General features: G+C 41.1%; 2 protein-coding genes across 5 annotated transcripts; both read left to right on the top strand.

Moving 5' to 3' along the window:
• The first annotated feature begins 200 nt into the window (after positions 1 to 200).
• troap (trophinin associated protein) lies at positions 201 to 5,438 on the top strand. 3 transcript variants are annotated; one of them, XM_055222885.1, is made up of 16 exons: positions 201 to 528; positions 845 to 930; positions 1,011 to 1,245; positions 1,374 to 1,800; positions 1,889 to 2,001; positions 2,089 to 2,140; positions 2,266 to 2,378; positions 2,454 to 2,508; positions 2,578 to 2,705; positions 2,795 to 2,849; positions 2,930 to 3,006; positions 3,105 to 3,191; positions 3,714 to 3,803; positions 4,023 to 4,275; positions 4,350 to 4,552; positions 4,864 to 5,438. In XM_055222885.1, the coding sequence occupies exons 2-16, from the start codon at positions 881 to 883 to the stop codon at positions 4,915 to 4,917; spliced, it is 1,992 nt and encodes a 663-aa protein (XP_055078860.1). In that variant the 5' UTR covers positions 201 to 528; positions 845 to 880; the 3' UTR covers positions 4,918 to 5,438. The 3 variants fall into 3 exon arrangements, with proteins under 3 accessions (XP_055078860.1, XP_055078859.1, XP_033824792.2); XM_055222884.1 differs by having other exon boundaries at positions 201 to 551; XM_033968901.2 differs by lacking the exon at positions 201 to 528 and having other exon boundaries at positions 762 to 930; positions 1,892 to 2,001; positions 4,864 to 5,328.
• Positions 5,439 to 6,212: 774 nt separating this feature from the next.
• Positions 6,213 to 15,360, top strand: LOC117373654 (ATP-dependent 6-phosphofructokinase, muscle type). 2 transcript variants are annotated; one of them, XM_033969733.2, is made up of 22 exons: positions 6,213 to 6,376; positions 7,381 to 7,454; positions 7,536 to 7,613; positions 8,066 to 8,255; positions 8,335 to 8,500; positions 8,579 to 8,623; positions 8,723 to 8,831; positions 8,914 to 9,009; positions 9,087 to 9,179; positions 9,264 to 9,389; positions 9,478 to 9,542; positions 12,071 to 12,134; positions 12,216 to 12,362; positions 12,614 to 12,684; positions 12,753 to 12,840; positions 13,807 to 13,959; positions 14,032 to 14,196; positions 14,259 to 14,320; positions 14,530 to 14,641; positions 14,718 to 14,817; positions 14,891 to 14,996; positions 15,079 to 15,360. In XM_033969733.2, exons 1-22 carry the CDS (start codon positions 6,289 to 6,291, stop codon positions 15,212 to 15,214), a joined length of 2,334 nt encoding a protein of 777 aa, XP_033825624.1. In that variant the 5' UTR covers positions 6,213 to 6,288; the 3' UTR covers positions 15,215 to 15,360. The 2 variants fall into 2 exon arrangements, with proteins under 2 accessions (XP_033825624.1, XP_033825622.1); XM_033969731.2 differs by having other exon boundaries at positions 6,246 to 6,376; positions 12,071 to 12,362.
• Positions 15,361 to 15,698: the final 338 nt, after the last annotated feature.

Genomic DNA, 15,698 nt, shown 5'->3' with positions numbered 1-15,698 from the left:
AAAAAAAATATATATATATATATATATATATATATATATATATATATATATATATATATATATATATATATATATATATATATATATATATATATATATATATATATATATCTTCTGCTGCTTGGATGCTCTACATATTTTGTCAGGGCGTGAGTACAAAACCATTTAATCAGGAAAAGAAGATTCTGCCTGCCTTAAGTTGTTGTCTCTTTACAGTTCTGACATCCACTGCAAAACTATAAAACCAAAGACTTTGTAATGCGTCTAAGGATAAATAAGTGAGCCTGATGAAACGGGTCGCGGCAAACCCCTCGTTGTCACGTGGTACGCTACTTTTCGCGTCGTTGCCATAGAGCTGTTTATTCGACTCGGCTGCTGATTGGCTGAGAGCAACTCTTTCGGCCAATCACAAAGCGCGCTTTTTACAAACTGTTGCAGGTTCAGGAAGTTGACAGGGCGCTGTGCTGCTCGGGGATCTTTATCAGTCAGTGAGCTTTAAATGTCCACAACCCTCTTTGCAGTAACAAGGTTTGAGAGTCTACTTTACCGCGGTAACCGAGTAGTATGCGTTTCAAAGCATGTACTTAGCCTTTGCACGTTGCTTGTGCTAACGTTTTGTATCCATTTGTTTTGTGAGTCCTACTTTTCTTTGTACCGTAGTCTGCACGTTCTCTCTATTGCTGCTTTTAAATGTAGTTTACCTTTGGTTTTGTTTTGGTGTGAGTTGTGGCTGAATGAGATTGTTGATGTGTTTTTTTCAGTTTTCCACGTTCTTGTAAGTAACGCATTTCTCGTTTGTTTGCTAACTGCGTTTGAACTGTAATCTGCCATTTGCTGATCACAGTTTCACACCAACATCTCTGACCTCCTGTTCTAAAACATGGACCCCTCTTCTGTGCTTAGACAACAAAGTCAGAACACAATCCTGAGGTGAGCATTTATCAACGTTATAAGGAGTATTTGTGTGCATTATTTGATGATCAAAAGTGTGTTGTTAATGTCTTTTACAGAACAATGAATGAACAAAATAAAATGGCAGCAGACCCAAAATCATCCAAATGTTTGCCCCTGCACCCGTCGCAAAATAATTTAGAGAATCAAGACCCAGGAAGGTCTGGCCAGGTTCGCCCATCCCATCTTCGTCCAGCTGTGAGCAGGCTCCCAGTCTTGGCGAAGTCACTTCATCTTAAGACTCCAAATGAGTTTACACAGTCCCATAGTAAATGGGAAGATAAACCCCTGCCTGTAAGTATAAAATAAACACATGCACTCCATTTATACAAATGCTTCACAGAAGAGTGTCTGTTTCAAGAAAATTATAATTTTTGAATTGACTTTTTTTCTTTCTTTTTTTTTTTTTTTTTTTTTAATAGGGGAAGGCAAAAACAAAAAAGCCATGCACCAGGCCAGTACCATTCAACTTGTCCCAACCAAAAGCCTCAAGATTTCCATCAGAAAATCATCCACCTAATAAAATGAATTCAGCAAGAACCCATAAGCTTGACAAAAATGTCTGTTCTTCTCAGTTTAAAACAACAAACAGAAACTTACAACATTCAACTACCTTAGAAGAAAATGTTAAGTCCACAAAGATGATAAAAAATGCATCACAGCCACTGGGAAAATCAAGGCCGCTTCACTCTCACAAGACTTCAGCGAGTGTGTCCAAACCTGGGTCATTTACTCTAAACTCTAAAGAGAATAGTGCTACCGCCTCCGAACAAGCGGCTTCTGCTGCTGATGCCTGTTCACAAAACATGAACTTGCTCAGCCTAAAAGACACATCCACCATTTTAAAAGGTAGGTTCTGGTTCTTTGTTATGGCAGTACTTGTACTTCATCAATTGTCAGTTCTTACTTGTAGTAGCTGTGATTTTTATTTTTGAAGAAGGTGACAAAGTGGACAACTTCCAGCATGATCATGCAGCTTTGCTTAGCATTCTTCGCAATGAGGGAGTGTCCTCTACTATGACCCCACAGTCCAAACCATACAACTATTTGGTTTGTTGAGATTTATTTTAACTTGTTAGATTTTCTTCAAAATGGGGATTTGAAAAGTTGGAAGCTTATTTTGCTGTTTTGTTGCAGCCCCAGCGTGTATCTGTAATGAAAAGTCACCAGAAAGTGGAACCCAATCCAGGTTACAACATTTATACATGCATAATACAATGCATTGTTTATATATATATAATATAATATAATAAATATATACTTTAGGATTAAATGTGCAATGTAAATTCAGCTTTTTAATACTCATTTTAACAGGTCCCATGAAATCAGGGCAATTTTTCCCAGACCACAGGGCTTTGCAGAGCATCCTGAAGAATGAAGGAGTGAAGGCTGGGGCTCCATCAGACAGAGCCCCTTCCATTTACACAGTATGTTCAAACCGTAGTCCTGAATGATTATTGTCTTTGAAACCCTGTTTCATTTTTTAATACTTGTTTGCACAGCCCATGAGAGTGCCAGTTAAAAACAATGGTGTTGACACTGGAGCTGGACTCACTGGTAAGAAACTTGACTCTTGATTCTCACAGTGATTCTTTAGACAGTGGAGTGATGTTATTCTCTTTAAAGGTACATCTGTGAAAACGGTGCAGTTTACTCCAGATGCTGCTGCTCTTCAGAGTATCCTACAGAACGAAGGAGTGAAAGCTGTGGGCCCTGAAGGTGCTACTCCAAGAAACTCTGCATCAATATACATGGTAGATACCCTCCATTTAAAAAAAACAACAACAAAACTTTAGTGTGTGGCTTGTTTGGCTAACGTGCTGTTATTATTACTCTACTCCAGGCTCAAAGAGTGCCTGTCAAGAAAAATCTTGTAGAACCAAGTGCAGCATTAATGGGTAAGCTTTCTCTTCATGCTCCCTTAATTTGACTGTATCGTGTTTTTTATTTTTTATTTTTTTTTTATTTTTTATTTCAGTGACAGCCCTCAAACAAACTCCTGGCCAGAAATGGACCCCACAGAGAGTGACCAGGCACCAGCCCATGTCAGCTATGGTGAGTGCTCACTTCAGCACAGCACATTAGGAAATGCACACGATTATTTTGGTTTCTAATTCAATCATGTCCTGAACTAAGATTTGTATGTTTTACAGAAGTGGCATACATCATCAAAGCAGTCACCATATGCCACTATTCCAAGATTAAGGGGCTATAATGCAAACCTTTGCACAAAACAGGAGGTATGTAAAGAAAGATTAATCCTGTAAAAGAATAAAAGGAACATTTTAAAGTGCACATGACAGGTTAGATTACAATATCAATAAAACATGGTTGACATCATTATATTTGAGATTTTATATTTGGGTCAAGTTTATCATTTTGGACATGGGCAGCACAAATGACATATGAAGCGGTAATTCCAAAACTGTTCTCTTGCAATTATAATGTCAACAATGGCCAAAACCTGAATTCGACAATCGTCATTTATTTTTATTACATTAGTCTCTTCATAACAACAGCTTTTTAAAAAAATTGCCAGCCAAATGTGCTCCAAATGTAATTGTCCCTGCACTTTGGATGGAATTTTTGGTGCATATGACGTTGATAAAGGTATTTAGTAGCAAAATTAGTGCTACTCCCTGTATTTTTACCAAACCAAATAATAACATGAAAACCATCATATGCACTTTAGGACACATCTTTGAATAATTTTGTGAGGAAACATGGCTAACATGTATGTTTACATTATTTTTTTTTTTCAGGATGTTGTGCAGAAATTGTTTGTTGAAGATGAACAGACCACAGATGAAGTTACCATCCCTTCAACAGAGTTACTTCAAGACCAGACCAACGTGGGTCTTATGTGTACTATTATAGGAATTTCTATGGCACTGGACATATTTAAACACTCAACACTATTTATGGCCAGGGTACCTTGTATGGCTTAGAATTGATATAGACCACAATCCAATCTCTGTATTTGCATATAAACATACCAAACAATCATTTACCTCATGTACAATTGTCATTTCTATTAGATTGTAACTTTGTTTCCCTCTATGTACTTTCAGTGTAAAGATAAATTGCACAGCCCTGTCAAAAATGAGGAAAATGAAGATGGTTCGATGAAGGAAGACGAGCAGGTTGTGGGACCATTTCTTCCAGCTCCAGAGCGAGAGTCAGTCATTTTCTTTTCTGCGGGTAAAAAACTGTTCAGAGACTCCCGCTTTAAGAAACCAGAGACAACAAGCCATAAACAGTATGGCCCAGAAGAGGCACTACCTGTGCTACTACAAAGCTGCCACAGTCAGACTGTAACCAAAGGTGAATAAACGCTTCTTTTACATTGCATAATTTTTAAACATATTTTGTTTCTTTAGCACCCCTTTATGTTACAGATTTCCTGACTCTGAAGACTGGCGTTATGAATCCAACTGTGGCCATGCTGCGAAAGCACTTCCCTCCATTAGAAGAGCTGCGGTTGGATGAGGAGGTGGCCACCTACACCTCTGTGTCTGTCCCAACTGTGTCTGGGTTCCACCCCCCTCGATCCCGCTGTAGAAACCCTTTGGCCACAATGCTACACTTTGAAGACTCCACTGTAAGTTTACTTACAGCTGTTACCTTTTTATTTAACAAGGAAAATAATGCAATAACTAGTTTGTGTTTCCACTTTAGGAATTGTCTATTAGAAATGTTGGTTTAACTTAACCCTGTATCTTCTGTAAGAGCTGCTAACAAAGTGAACTCTAAATCAAACTTTACTTAATTTATATAAAGAATATTATGCACAGTTACTTGTTGTTTTTTTTATAAACTCCTCCATGTATACTGTTATCTGTCTGAAACTGCACTTTTATACTCTTCCAAAAATCCTAAATGAATGCTTCTTCTGTGTATTTTGTTTTTCAGAGATTTGTACCCATCTGTCTTGACATGTCACCAGACTCCCCTCATGAGAGGTGATTGCACTAATATGCTGTTGTATACTACTGATAATATGTACAGTAAAATGTTTTTTCACTAATGAACTGTTTCACTGTGCATTAAAACCTAATAAGGTCAAGCAATGAAAATGCCTTAAAGTCCTCTAGACACAATTGCGCACCTATTACATTTAGTGAAGGTAGACCTCGTGGACATTAAAATCTGTATTAAAACTTTTAAGCCATATGCCAGTTATTGTGAGAAATGGGGACTTTCACTGTCTCAAAGCAAGTCCAGGAAATGCTATTGTAGTCAGATGTTATTTTCACAAAATCTTTTAACATTATGTGTACTTGGATTTCAAGTAAATGGAAAATCTACGATATAAGGACTGAACATTTTGTGAAGAAGAGCCAGGACTTGATCAGTGTTAAGTAAATGTAGATGAAATACATGGCCTAGGAAGCATTTTAAAAGAAAGCTAAGCTATTGTAAAGCGTAAAATCAAATGAATGTTGTTACTAAATATAGTGTTTATAATAAATGTTTATATGGAGATCATTTGGCTGTTTTGATTCTATTCAAATGTGTGTCCACTTACAAAGATAAACATGTATGAATTACATTGTTCACCCATGCAGAGGGTTACAATACCAAGTCACTGTTAATAATGCAACATGAACAGTTAGATCTCTTGTCAATCCAACCATAATCTAACCTCTTTTAAATCTTACCATACACTATATAAAGACTATAATTTTATACATATATATATATATATATATACATACATACATACATACATACATACATACATACATACATACATACAGTCTATGAGTCTAACCAATACGTTAGTCTAAACTTAATATTGACATACTGTAAAGGTGCAGTATGTAATTTTTCTAGTAGATAGTCTAGTACCTGCCTCTGGAGATGTAATTGGTGTGTTGTTTTATTGCTCAAAATGTCTTGAAAAACATTCATTCTTGTTGGGAGCAGGGTTACCTCTCCACAGATCTGACCTGTAACTTTCCCTGGTGGTGGTACCTTCTTGTTCCATGGAGATAAAAAAGTGGTGAACCCTCTGCCAAAAAAGTTATATAGTGATATAGTGCACCTTTACACTTTATTTAATCCAATAAACAAGTACAATGGCTATGCTATGATATTGCACTTCACAATCATATTTTTGTATTTTTGTCTATTTGCTGCATGTGTCTGGTGCAGGTGGCTCTCGGGTTTGTGTATATTTAGTGGTCTGTAGTGGTGGGCGTCAGTGGGAGGGGGCAGCTGTCTATAAAGCCTTGTGCCGTCACTGCTCTCTCTGAGAACAGGGAGGAGGGGCTAGGACCTGCTTCTCCTTTTGTATTATTTTGAACCACACTCTGTCCTTCTGCCACTGAAGACATGTCTACCACCACGCTCCCCATGGACCCCACCAAAATGGGGGTGGGTCGCTCAATCGCTGTGCTAACTTCGGGAGGTGATGCACAAGGTAAGAGAAGATTAATATCAAACCAATCTTGTCTTGATTTTATGACCTTAATGATGTCAAGTATCAGATACAAATCAGTTGTCTACTGTTGCTCTTCTACCAGTAATGCACTTTATGACTGTACTGTAGGACATCTTCACCAACAGTTCAGAAGATGTCAGATTTCACACAGGCTTACTGAAAAAACTGTTAGTAGTAAAGATTTACACAATTCATAGAAACTTTTTTACTAGTACTAGTATCAGTAAGTAATTGCTTTGTAGTCTACCAACATAATCAATAGTATGCACAGAATATTTACACACATTAATTTCTGCTCATGTGCAACAGCTCATCTTGCTGTTGCACACCTGAAGTCAATTATTGCATTAAGTGTAGTTGCCAAGTCCTAACTATTGCATTTTTTTTCCCCCTCTATTGAAACCGGGGACCAAGTGTACTCTTTTGTCAAGAGGTGGCCATCCCTTGTCTATCATCTGTTGCTCCCTTTGTAAATCTTTGGGCTAATTTTAGAGACGGTGACCTTTTTCTGGTATGGGTGAAAAAGGGAAACGCCCACTTTTTACAGCTGCTGTGCCTGAAACAGGAGCTGGGACAAGTCAGACCTACTACAACACAACGTCACCCCTTGCCCTTTCATCTGTCTGACCTCAAGGATTAAGATGGGACACAAGACATAGTGTGTAAATGCTCTATCTATTTTTACAGGATATGCACCTACAGATAACGAAGGTGTTCAAAGATGGGCGTGACCTACAAATACAAAGCCAACGAACCCTCGAATATGAACATAGCTTTTAGTTCTATTTGACTGCACAACAATATATGTGTGCAGTACTTTAAGTTATTGTATTAAATCAGAACATCCATGACATGGTTGACAAAATTATGTAATGATATCTGAACATCCCTAATTGGTTTGAATTCATACATACATCATGTATACAAATCTACATCAAATACAAGTTTATAGAGTTTATGAGAGGTCTGTGTTGGTGTTTTAGGTATGAACGCTGCAGTGAGGGCCACAGTCAGAGTGGGTCTCTACACTGGAGCTAAGGTCTTCTTTGTGCATGAAGTAAGCTGCAACTAATGCCACTTGCTTTACAGTACATTAGATACTGTATGAGCGCTTATGTAAACTCTATGGAACCTGCAGGGTTACCAAGGCCTGGTAGATGGTGGGGACCATATCAAGCCAGCAACATGGGAGAGTGTGTCCATGATGCTCCAACTGGTGAGTGAAAAGCCCTATATACTGGAAATAATACGTTTTAATGCATTCCAAAGAGTTGAAGTGTCAGATATTTTGTTCTCTTTATGTGCAACAACCTTATTACATTTTCTTTATAGGACAAATGTAAAAACTCAAGTTCATATTGACGCAGACATACTTCAAATGCTGCTTGTGCACCTCATGACTGGAGTCCCATACCATCCCATCTCAGATATCTAAAGGCTCTTGGCAGTACAGTTGATCTGATGCATGCCCAAACATTGGGACACTGTAATGTTAGGATATTATTTCAAAGTAATGACCTTCTGCACTGGGGTATGATAAAAATGCAACTTTGTCTTCAGAGCGGGCCTCTAGAATATATTAAGGCTTTGATAATCTGCTGATGTAGAATCAGTCAACATCAGACAATGTCATTTTGATTTTGATACTAATATTTCTACTCTTTATAGGGTGGGACAGTGATTGGCAGTGCTCGCTGTAAAGATTTCCGCAGCAGAGATGGGCGCATGATTGCAGCATGTAACCTGGTGAAGCTGGGCATCACTAACTTGTGTGTGATTGGAGGCGATGGCAGTTTGACTGGAGCCAATGAGTTCAGGACCGAGTGGAGCGGCCTGCTGAAAGACCTGGTCAAAGCTGGTCTGAAAACGAATCTAATGCACAAAATACAACAATGTAAAGCCATCATTTATTTTACAATTTGGTTTCTTTCGGGCAGGTAAGATCACAGAAGCTGAGGCCAAAAGGTCATCACATCTGAACATTGTGGGGATGGTGGGCTCCATTGATAATGACTTCTGTGGCACGGACATGACAATTGGCACTGATTCTGCCCTGCACCGCATCATTGAGGTGGTGGATGCCATCACCACCACTGCACAGAGGTCTGATTATATACAGTTTGTTTGTTTATTTGTTTAATTTAAAAAAAAAAATTTTTTTATTCTTTTAACTTTCTGTAGCCATCAGAGGACATTCATTCTTGAAGTCATGGGACGACATTGTGGGTAAATGCTTTTGGTCTAGAGTGTTTTCCCTTTTGTACATGAGATCATGTGGTACTGTGCTGATAGAACTGACAGTTTTTACTGGCTGTCTCTTTGCAGGTACTTGGCCCTGGTCACAGCTCTGGCTTGTGGTGCAGATTGGGTCTTTATCCCTGAAATGCCTCCAGATGAGGGCTGGGAAAACCATCTCTGCAGGAGACTGGCAGATGTAAGCTTTTTTTTTTTTTTTTTTTTTTAAATCTTATCAAAATCTTTAGTCTCCAAAAATAACTGTCATACTATTATTATAGCAAAGAGCCAGAGGATCCCGTTTGAATGTCATCATTGTGGCTGAAGGGGCTATCAGCAGAGATGGTAAACCAATCACCTCTGACCAAATCAAAAAGGTGAGCTGCGCCAGCTATTTGAGTGTCAAATTAACCCTGGTGTTATTAAGTAAACATGTACTGTATGTGGTTTTTAGCTTGTGACAGACAGACTTGGCTTTGACACTCGCACCACAATACTGGGACATGTGCAAAGAGGCGGCACACCCTCTGCATTTGACAGAATCCTTGTATGTCATCACAAACACTTAAAACACTGCAGAAATAAAGCTATACCCCAATATACAGGTCAACTCTATTTTCTGTCTCCTTAGGGCAGTAGGATGGGTGTGGAGGCAGTGATGGCTCTGCTGGAGGCCACCCCTGACACTCCGGCCTGTGTGGTCAGTTTGTCTGGAAATCAGGCAGTCAGGCTGCCCCTAATGGAGTGTGTTCAAGTGGTACATGTTTAACTTTTGGGCCCTCTTGCTCTTTAAGGTAATATTTTGAGCATTTGTTAAAATTTGCTGTCTTTTTTTAACTCCAAAGACCAAAGATGTAACAGCAGCGATGGCCGAGGGGAGATTTGAGGATGCCATTAAGCTTAGAGGAAAGTAAGTAACTTTTAATTAGGAAAACAATGAAGGCCAATGTAGGCCTCACAATATGAAATATGATATATTGATATATAGAAGAAGAAGAGAGGGGCTGAGCTGTCAACTGATCACCACCTGGTGGTGAGTTGGATCCGCTGGCGGAGGAGGAAGCCGGACAGACCTGGCAGGCCCAAGCGCATTGTGAGGGTCTGCTGGGAACGTCTGGCGGAGCCCTCTGTCAGGGGGGTCTTCAACTCCCACCTCCGGGAGAGCTTCTCCCTGATCCCGGGGGAGGTTGGAGACATGGACTCCGAGTGGGCCATGTTCTCCACCTCTATTGTCGATGCGGCTGCTCGTAGCTGTGGTCGTAAGGTCTGTGGTGCTTGTCGCGGCGGCAATCCCCGAACCCGGTGGTGGACACCGGAAGTAAGGTGAGCTGAAGGAGTCCTATCGAGCCCTGTTGGCTCGTGGGACTCCTGGGGCAGCTGATGAGTACCGGCGGGCCAAGCGTGACGCGGCTTGGGCAGTCACAGAGGCAAAAACTCGGGGTTGGGAGGAGTTCGGGGAGGCCATGGAGGAGGACTATCGGACGGCCTCAAAGAGATTCTGGCAAACCGTCCGACGCCTCAGGAGGGGGAAGCAGTGCTTCACCAACACTGTTTACAGTGCGGGTGGAGAGTTGTTGACCTCGACTGGGGATGTTGTCGGGCGGTGGAAGGAATACTTTGAGGATCTCCTCAATCCCACTGTCACGTCTTCCGAGGAGGAAGCAGAAACTGGGGACCCAGAGGCGGACTCGTCCATCACCCTGGCTGAAGTCACTGAGGTGGTTGGCAAGCTCCTCGGTGGCAAGGCTCCGGGGGTGGACGAGATCCGTTCTGAGTACCTCAAGTCTCTGGATGTTGTGGGGCTGTCTTGGCTGACACGTCTCTGCAACATCGCGTGGCGGTCGGGGACAGTACCTGTGGAATGGCAGACCGGGGTGGTGGTCCCTCTGTATAAGAAGGGGGACCGGAGGGTGTGTTCCAATTACAGGGGAATCACACTCCTCAGCCTTCCCGGTAAGGTCTATTCCAGGGTATTGGAGAGGAGAATCCGACCGATAGTCGAACCTCGGATTCAGGAGGAGCAGTGTGGTTTTCGTCCTGGTCGTGGAACACTGGACCAGCTCTATACTCTCCATCGGGTCCTCGAGGGCTCATGGGAGTATGCCCAACCAGTCCACATGTGTTTTGTGGATCTGGAGAAGGCATTCGACCGTGTCCCTCGTGGTGCCCTTTGGGGGGTGCTCTTGGAGTATGGGGTCCGGGGCTCTTTGCTAAGGGCTGTCCGGTCCTTGTATGACCGGAGCAGGAGCTGTGTTCGCATTGCCGGCAGTAAGTCAGACCTGTTCCCGGTACATGTTGGACTCCGCCAGGGCTGCCCTTTGTCACCGGTTCTGTTCATTATATTTATGGACAGAATTTCTAGGCGCAGCCAGGGGCCGGAGGGGGCCTGGTTTGGGAACCACAGGATTTCATCTCTGCTGTTTGCAGACGATGTTGTCCTGATGGCTTCTTCGAGCCAGGACCTGCAGCAGGCACTGGGGCGGTTTGCAGCCGAGTGTGAAGCGGCTGGGATGAGAATCAGCTCCTCCAAATCCGAGGCCATGGTTCTCGACCGGAAAAAGGTGGTTTGCTCTCTCCGGGTGGGTGGTGAGTCTCTGCCCCAAGTGGAGGAGTTCAAGTATCTCGGGGTCTTGTTCACGAGTGAGGGAAGGATGGAGCGGGAGATTGACAGGCGGATCGGTGCAGCGTCTGCAGTGATGCGGTCGCTGTATCGGTCCGTTGTGGTAAAGAAGGAGCTGAGCCGAAAGGCGAAGCTCTCGATTTACCGGTCAATCTATGTTCCTACCCTCACCTATGGTCATGAGCTCTGGGTAATGACCGAAAGGACAAGATCGCGGATACAAGCGGCTGAAATGGGCTTCCTCCGCAGAGTGGCCGGGCGCACCCTTAGGGATAGGGTGAGGAGCTCGGTCACACGGGAGGAGCTCGGAGTAGAGCCGCTGCTCCTACACGTTGAGAGGAACCAGCTGAGGTGGCTCGGGCATCTGCTCAGGATGCCTCCTGGACGCCTCCCTAGGGAGGTGTTCTGGGCATGTCCCACCGGGAGGAGGCCCAGAGGAAGACCCAGGACACGCTGGAGGGACCATGTCTCTCAGCTGGCCTGGGAACGCCTTGGGGTCCCACCGGAGGAGCTGGAGGACGTGTCCGGGGTGAGGGAAGTCTGGGAGTCCCCGCTTAGACTGCTGCCCCCGCGACCCGGCCCCGGACAAGCGGAAGAAAATGGATGGATGGATATATTGATATAATCAATCAAATCAAAGGCACTTTATACCATGAACACAATAATCCTAAAACTTGATAATGAAGCATATTTTAAATAAAACAACATGAGCTACAGTAAACTTGTATAGCCAACTGTCTCGTTTTTTCTAAATAACCTGATGACAAAATGTACAATACAAGTCTAAATGTGAGACCAATGTTTTTAATACTGTACAGGAGTTTTGAGAATAACTGGAACACCTACAAGCTCCTGGCTCACATCAATCCTCCAGATGTGAAGGTACAAAATGAATACTTGGATCACTATAACTCATGGATATTATTTTCTTTGACAAATCCATACCATTCCTTTGTTATACAGAGCAATATTAATGTAGCCATAATGAATGTTGGTGCTCCCTGTGCCGGTATGAATGCTGCAGTGAGAGCTGCTGTCAGGATGGGCATCATTCAGGGACACAACATGTTGGCTGTTCACGATGGCTTTGATGGACTTGCTCATGGCCAGGTACTTTCTTTGTCTTTATGGGCATTACTCTTTGATATAAGCCAGAGAGAGTCTTTTTTACAAGGCTATGGGGTCATATAGTGGAAATATTTTAAGCACCTAAACAGTAGAAAACCACCTAAACATGCAGGATTTCTCAAATATGTATCAGTTAAATAACACACAATTTTAGGTATGTTTTATAGACCCAAATATCTGTTTTAAATTTATGTAAGTGTATATAAGTTTTTTTATATAACTTTTTTCCCCAGATTGAGCCCATTTGCTGGACCGGAGTGACTGGCTGGACGGGAAAAGGAGGCTCAATGCTAGGCACAAAAAGGTAGAAAAGCACAACAAAAACAAAATTGATGAAAAGAAATGGTAATTATTGGTTTGTTTTATTCCTAGAACTCTACCGGGAAAACTATGTGAAGAAATTAGTCTGAATATCGCTAAATTCAACATCCATGCTCTGGTAATCATTGGAGGATTTGAGGTAATACTATTTCTTATGATTTTATCTCTGTTAATGGGATGGTTTCATGCATTTCAGTTTGTTGTTACTACTGTTACACTATGGATTATCCTGACAACAATAACTGGACAATATTTCAGCAATCTGCCAGGAAAGTACTGTATGTAATGTAAAGTAAAATAACCCATCAAAGCAACAGCAAAAGTGCAGATATTTCACATTTTACCCCCATTATCAAATCAAGTCATTTTGCTGCTTTCCTAATCATTTTTTATAATGGGTATTACATTTAATATCCTAAATTTGGATTACTCCAAAACAACTAGGCTGATATTTCTCAAGCCTCTATTAGCAGCTCTAATGAGAGCTAGTGAGACAAGTAACAGAGAAACTGCACTTGGAGCTCCTGTAAACGACCATTACATTGATTCAGTGTTTGTGGAAACGGGAACAGTAGCAGTTTTCAGTCCATTTCAATACTGCCAATCAAATAGTTTCTGGATGATCCAAAATTGATTTTTTTTTTGAGCCGATACGATATTTGTCTTGCTGTTATGACAGATGAACAATATTTGCTGATGTTGATATTAAGCTTTTAAAATCTACTGTACAAACCAAATGTATGTCAAGTTATTGTGAAGTTTACAAATTAACATATTGCTTTTAGAAAAATAAAAAAAATGTTTTTGTCTGGGATAAAAGTGTATTAATTTAATTAATTAAATTAATTTCACTCATTTAAACTGCTCAAAAAGACAAATCTGCACTGAGGACAAAACTGGGAATAGAACATGGGCACACAGAGACTAGGGCAGTGCAGAGAAAACAATGGTGCCAGACATTAGTGGATTTTGCCCATAATACCTATATCAGATTTTGAAAATTTAGCTGATATCAACAATAACTGATACCCATTACACCATCCCTAACATAGTTTGATCTCTAAAAGTCCTTGAATGTCTTTAAAAAAAAAAAATTCTCCTGCAGGCTTATGTTGGAGGGTTGGAGTTGGTTCAGGCCAGAGAGCGATACGAGGAGATGTGCATTCCCATGGTGGTGATTCCTGCCACTGTGTCCAATAATGTTCCAGGATCAGACTTCAGTATTGGTGCAGACACAGCCCTCAACACAATCACAGCAGTAGGATATCTGTTACCTCAAAAATCACCATAAAATAATATCATAAACTCACTCTTCTTTGCTCCTGTCTAGACTTGTGACCGGATAAAGCAGTCCGCAGCAGGTACCAAACGACGAGTGTTTATTGTGGAGACTATGGGAGGTTACTGTGGCTACTTGGCCACTATGGCGGGCCTTGCAGCAGGGGCTGATGCTGCCTACATATATGAGGAAAAATTCAGTATTAAAGACCTTGAAGTGGGTACATTATAAAAAAGCTTGTAGCATTGAATATGTTGTAATTTATTTTCATTTTATAGATGAATGTGATGCATCTTATTGAGAAGATGAAAACAACTGTTAAGAGAGGATTGATTCTAAGGTCAGAATTTTGTGAACGTGAACTACAAATATGCACTATGTAACTTTTATGGTGGAGGGACCGCCACCTGCTTCCCTCCATGGAGATGGTATTGCTTTGCCTGTAATGTTCCACACTATGGCATTAAACTTGACCATCTCCATGGGGACAAGATAACATCACTAGATACACATCTGTTGAGAGATTTCTTGTTGGTTTACTTATTACAGAAATGAGAGTTGCAACTCCAACTACACCACTGACTTTATTTTCAACTTGTATTCAGAAGAGGGCAAAGGCACTTTTGACTGCCGTAAAAATGTCCTGGGACATATGCAGCAGGTTTGATCAAGGAAAATCTTTATTTTCTGTTTCAACTCGATATTGAAACGTGTGTGTGTCTTGTTATCTCTGACAGGGTGGTACGCCTACACCATTTGACAGAAACTTTGGGACTAAAATGGGGGCAAAATCTGTCCTGTGGCTAACTGATAAACTGAAGGACTGCTACAGACATGGTACTCTACACAATACTTTATAGATTTTTGCACTGGCGTCGGAAATAATGTTTGCTTTTAACACTTTGTTTAGGCCGAATCTTTGCCAACACACCCGACTCTGCCTGTGTACTTGGGATGAGGAAGAGAGCACTGACTTTTCAGCCCCTTGCTGAACTTAAAGCAGACACTGATTTTGAGTACGATAGTTTGTGGAAACCCTAAATATAATTTTTGTTTCACTGATTTTACTAGCCCTGTTATTTCCCTTTTTTTATATAGACATCGTATCCCCAAGACGCAGTGGTGGCTTAAGATAAGACCGATCATGAAGATCCTTGCCAAGTACGACATCAAACTGGACACCTCTGAACATGCAGATATGGAGCATGTCATTAAAAAGAGAGGTCAGCTGTAGCTGGCTCTGACTTCAATAGATTACATTTGTGTCACATGAAATGATGATTGTTTATAGCTGTCATCGTTGTAATGATATGAAGTTATGGGCACCTCTGTAGTCACCAAGAAGATCTCAAGAAACACATTAAATTATTATTACTTGTACAGTGTCTTATGGATTTTTTTTTTTTAATGTCTGAAATCTTCATGCTTGCTTACTTGTTTCAGATGTGCCTTTGCCTCACAGCAGTCCAAGTGATATCTCGATTTCCTGATATCTTTACAAAGACTCCAATACACACATGGGCTGTACACTTATGAAGGTCTCCAAGAGTTTCTAAATTACATCCAAAACTCGGCTTAACAGTGGGCTAAGCTTTTTTCTGGACAGAATAGATTAAACTAATAATACATTAGTTATATCTCTTTTCCAGATGCTCAATGTTGCTTTACAATTTCATACACTATTCATTCACTCCATAATCTTTGATGCTAAACTACCA

The sequence above is a fragment of the Periophthalmus magnuspinnatus genome, chromosome 7 (genome assembly GCF_009829125.3).
Source record: "Periophthalmus magnuspinnatus isolate fPerMag1 chromosome 7, fPerMag1.2.pri, whole genome shotgun sequence".
In the NCBI taxonomy this organism is placed as follows: Eukaryota; Metazoa; Chordata; class Actinopteri; order Gobiiformes; family Gobiidae; genus Periophthalmus; species Periophthalmus magnuspinnatus.
This window is presented reverse-complemented; position numbering and strand designations above follow the sequence as displayed.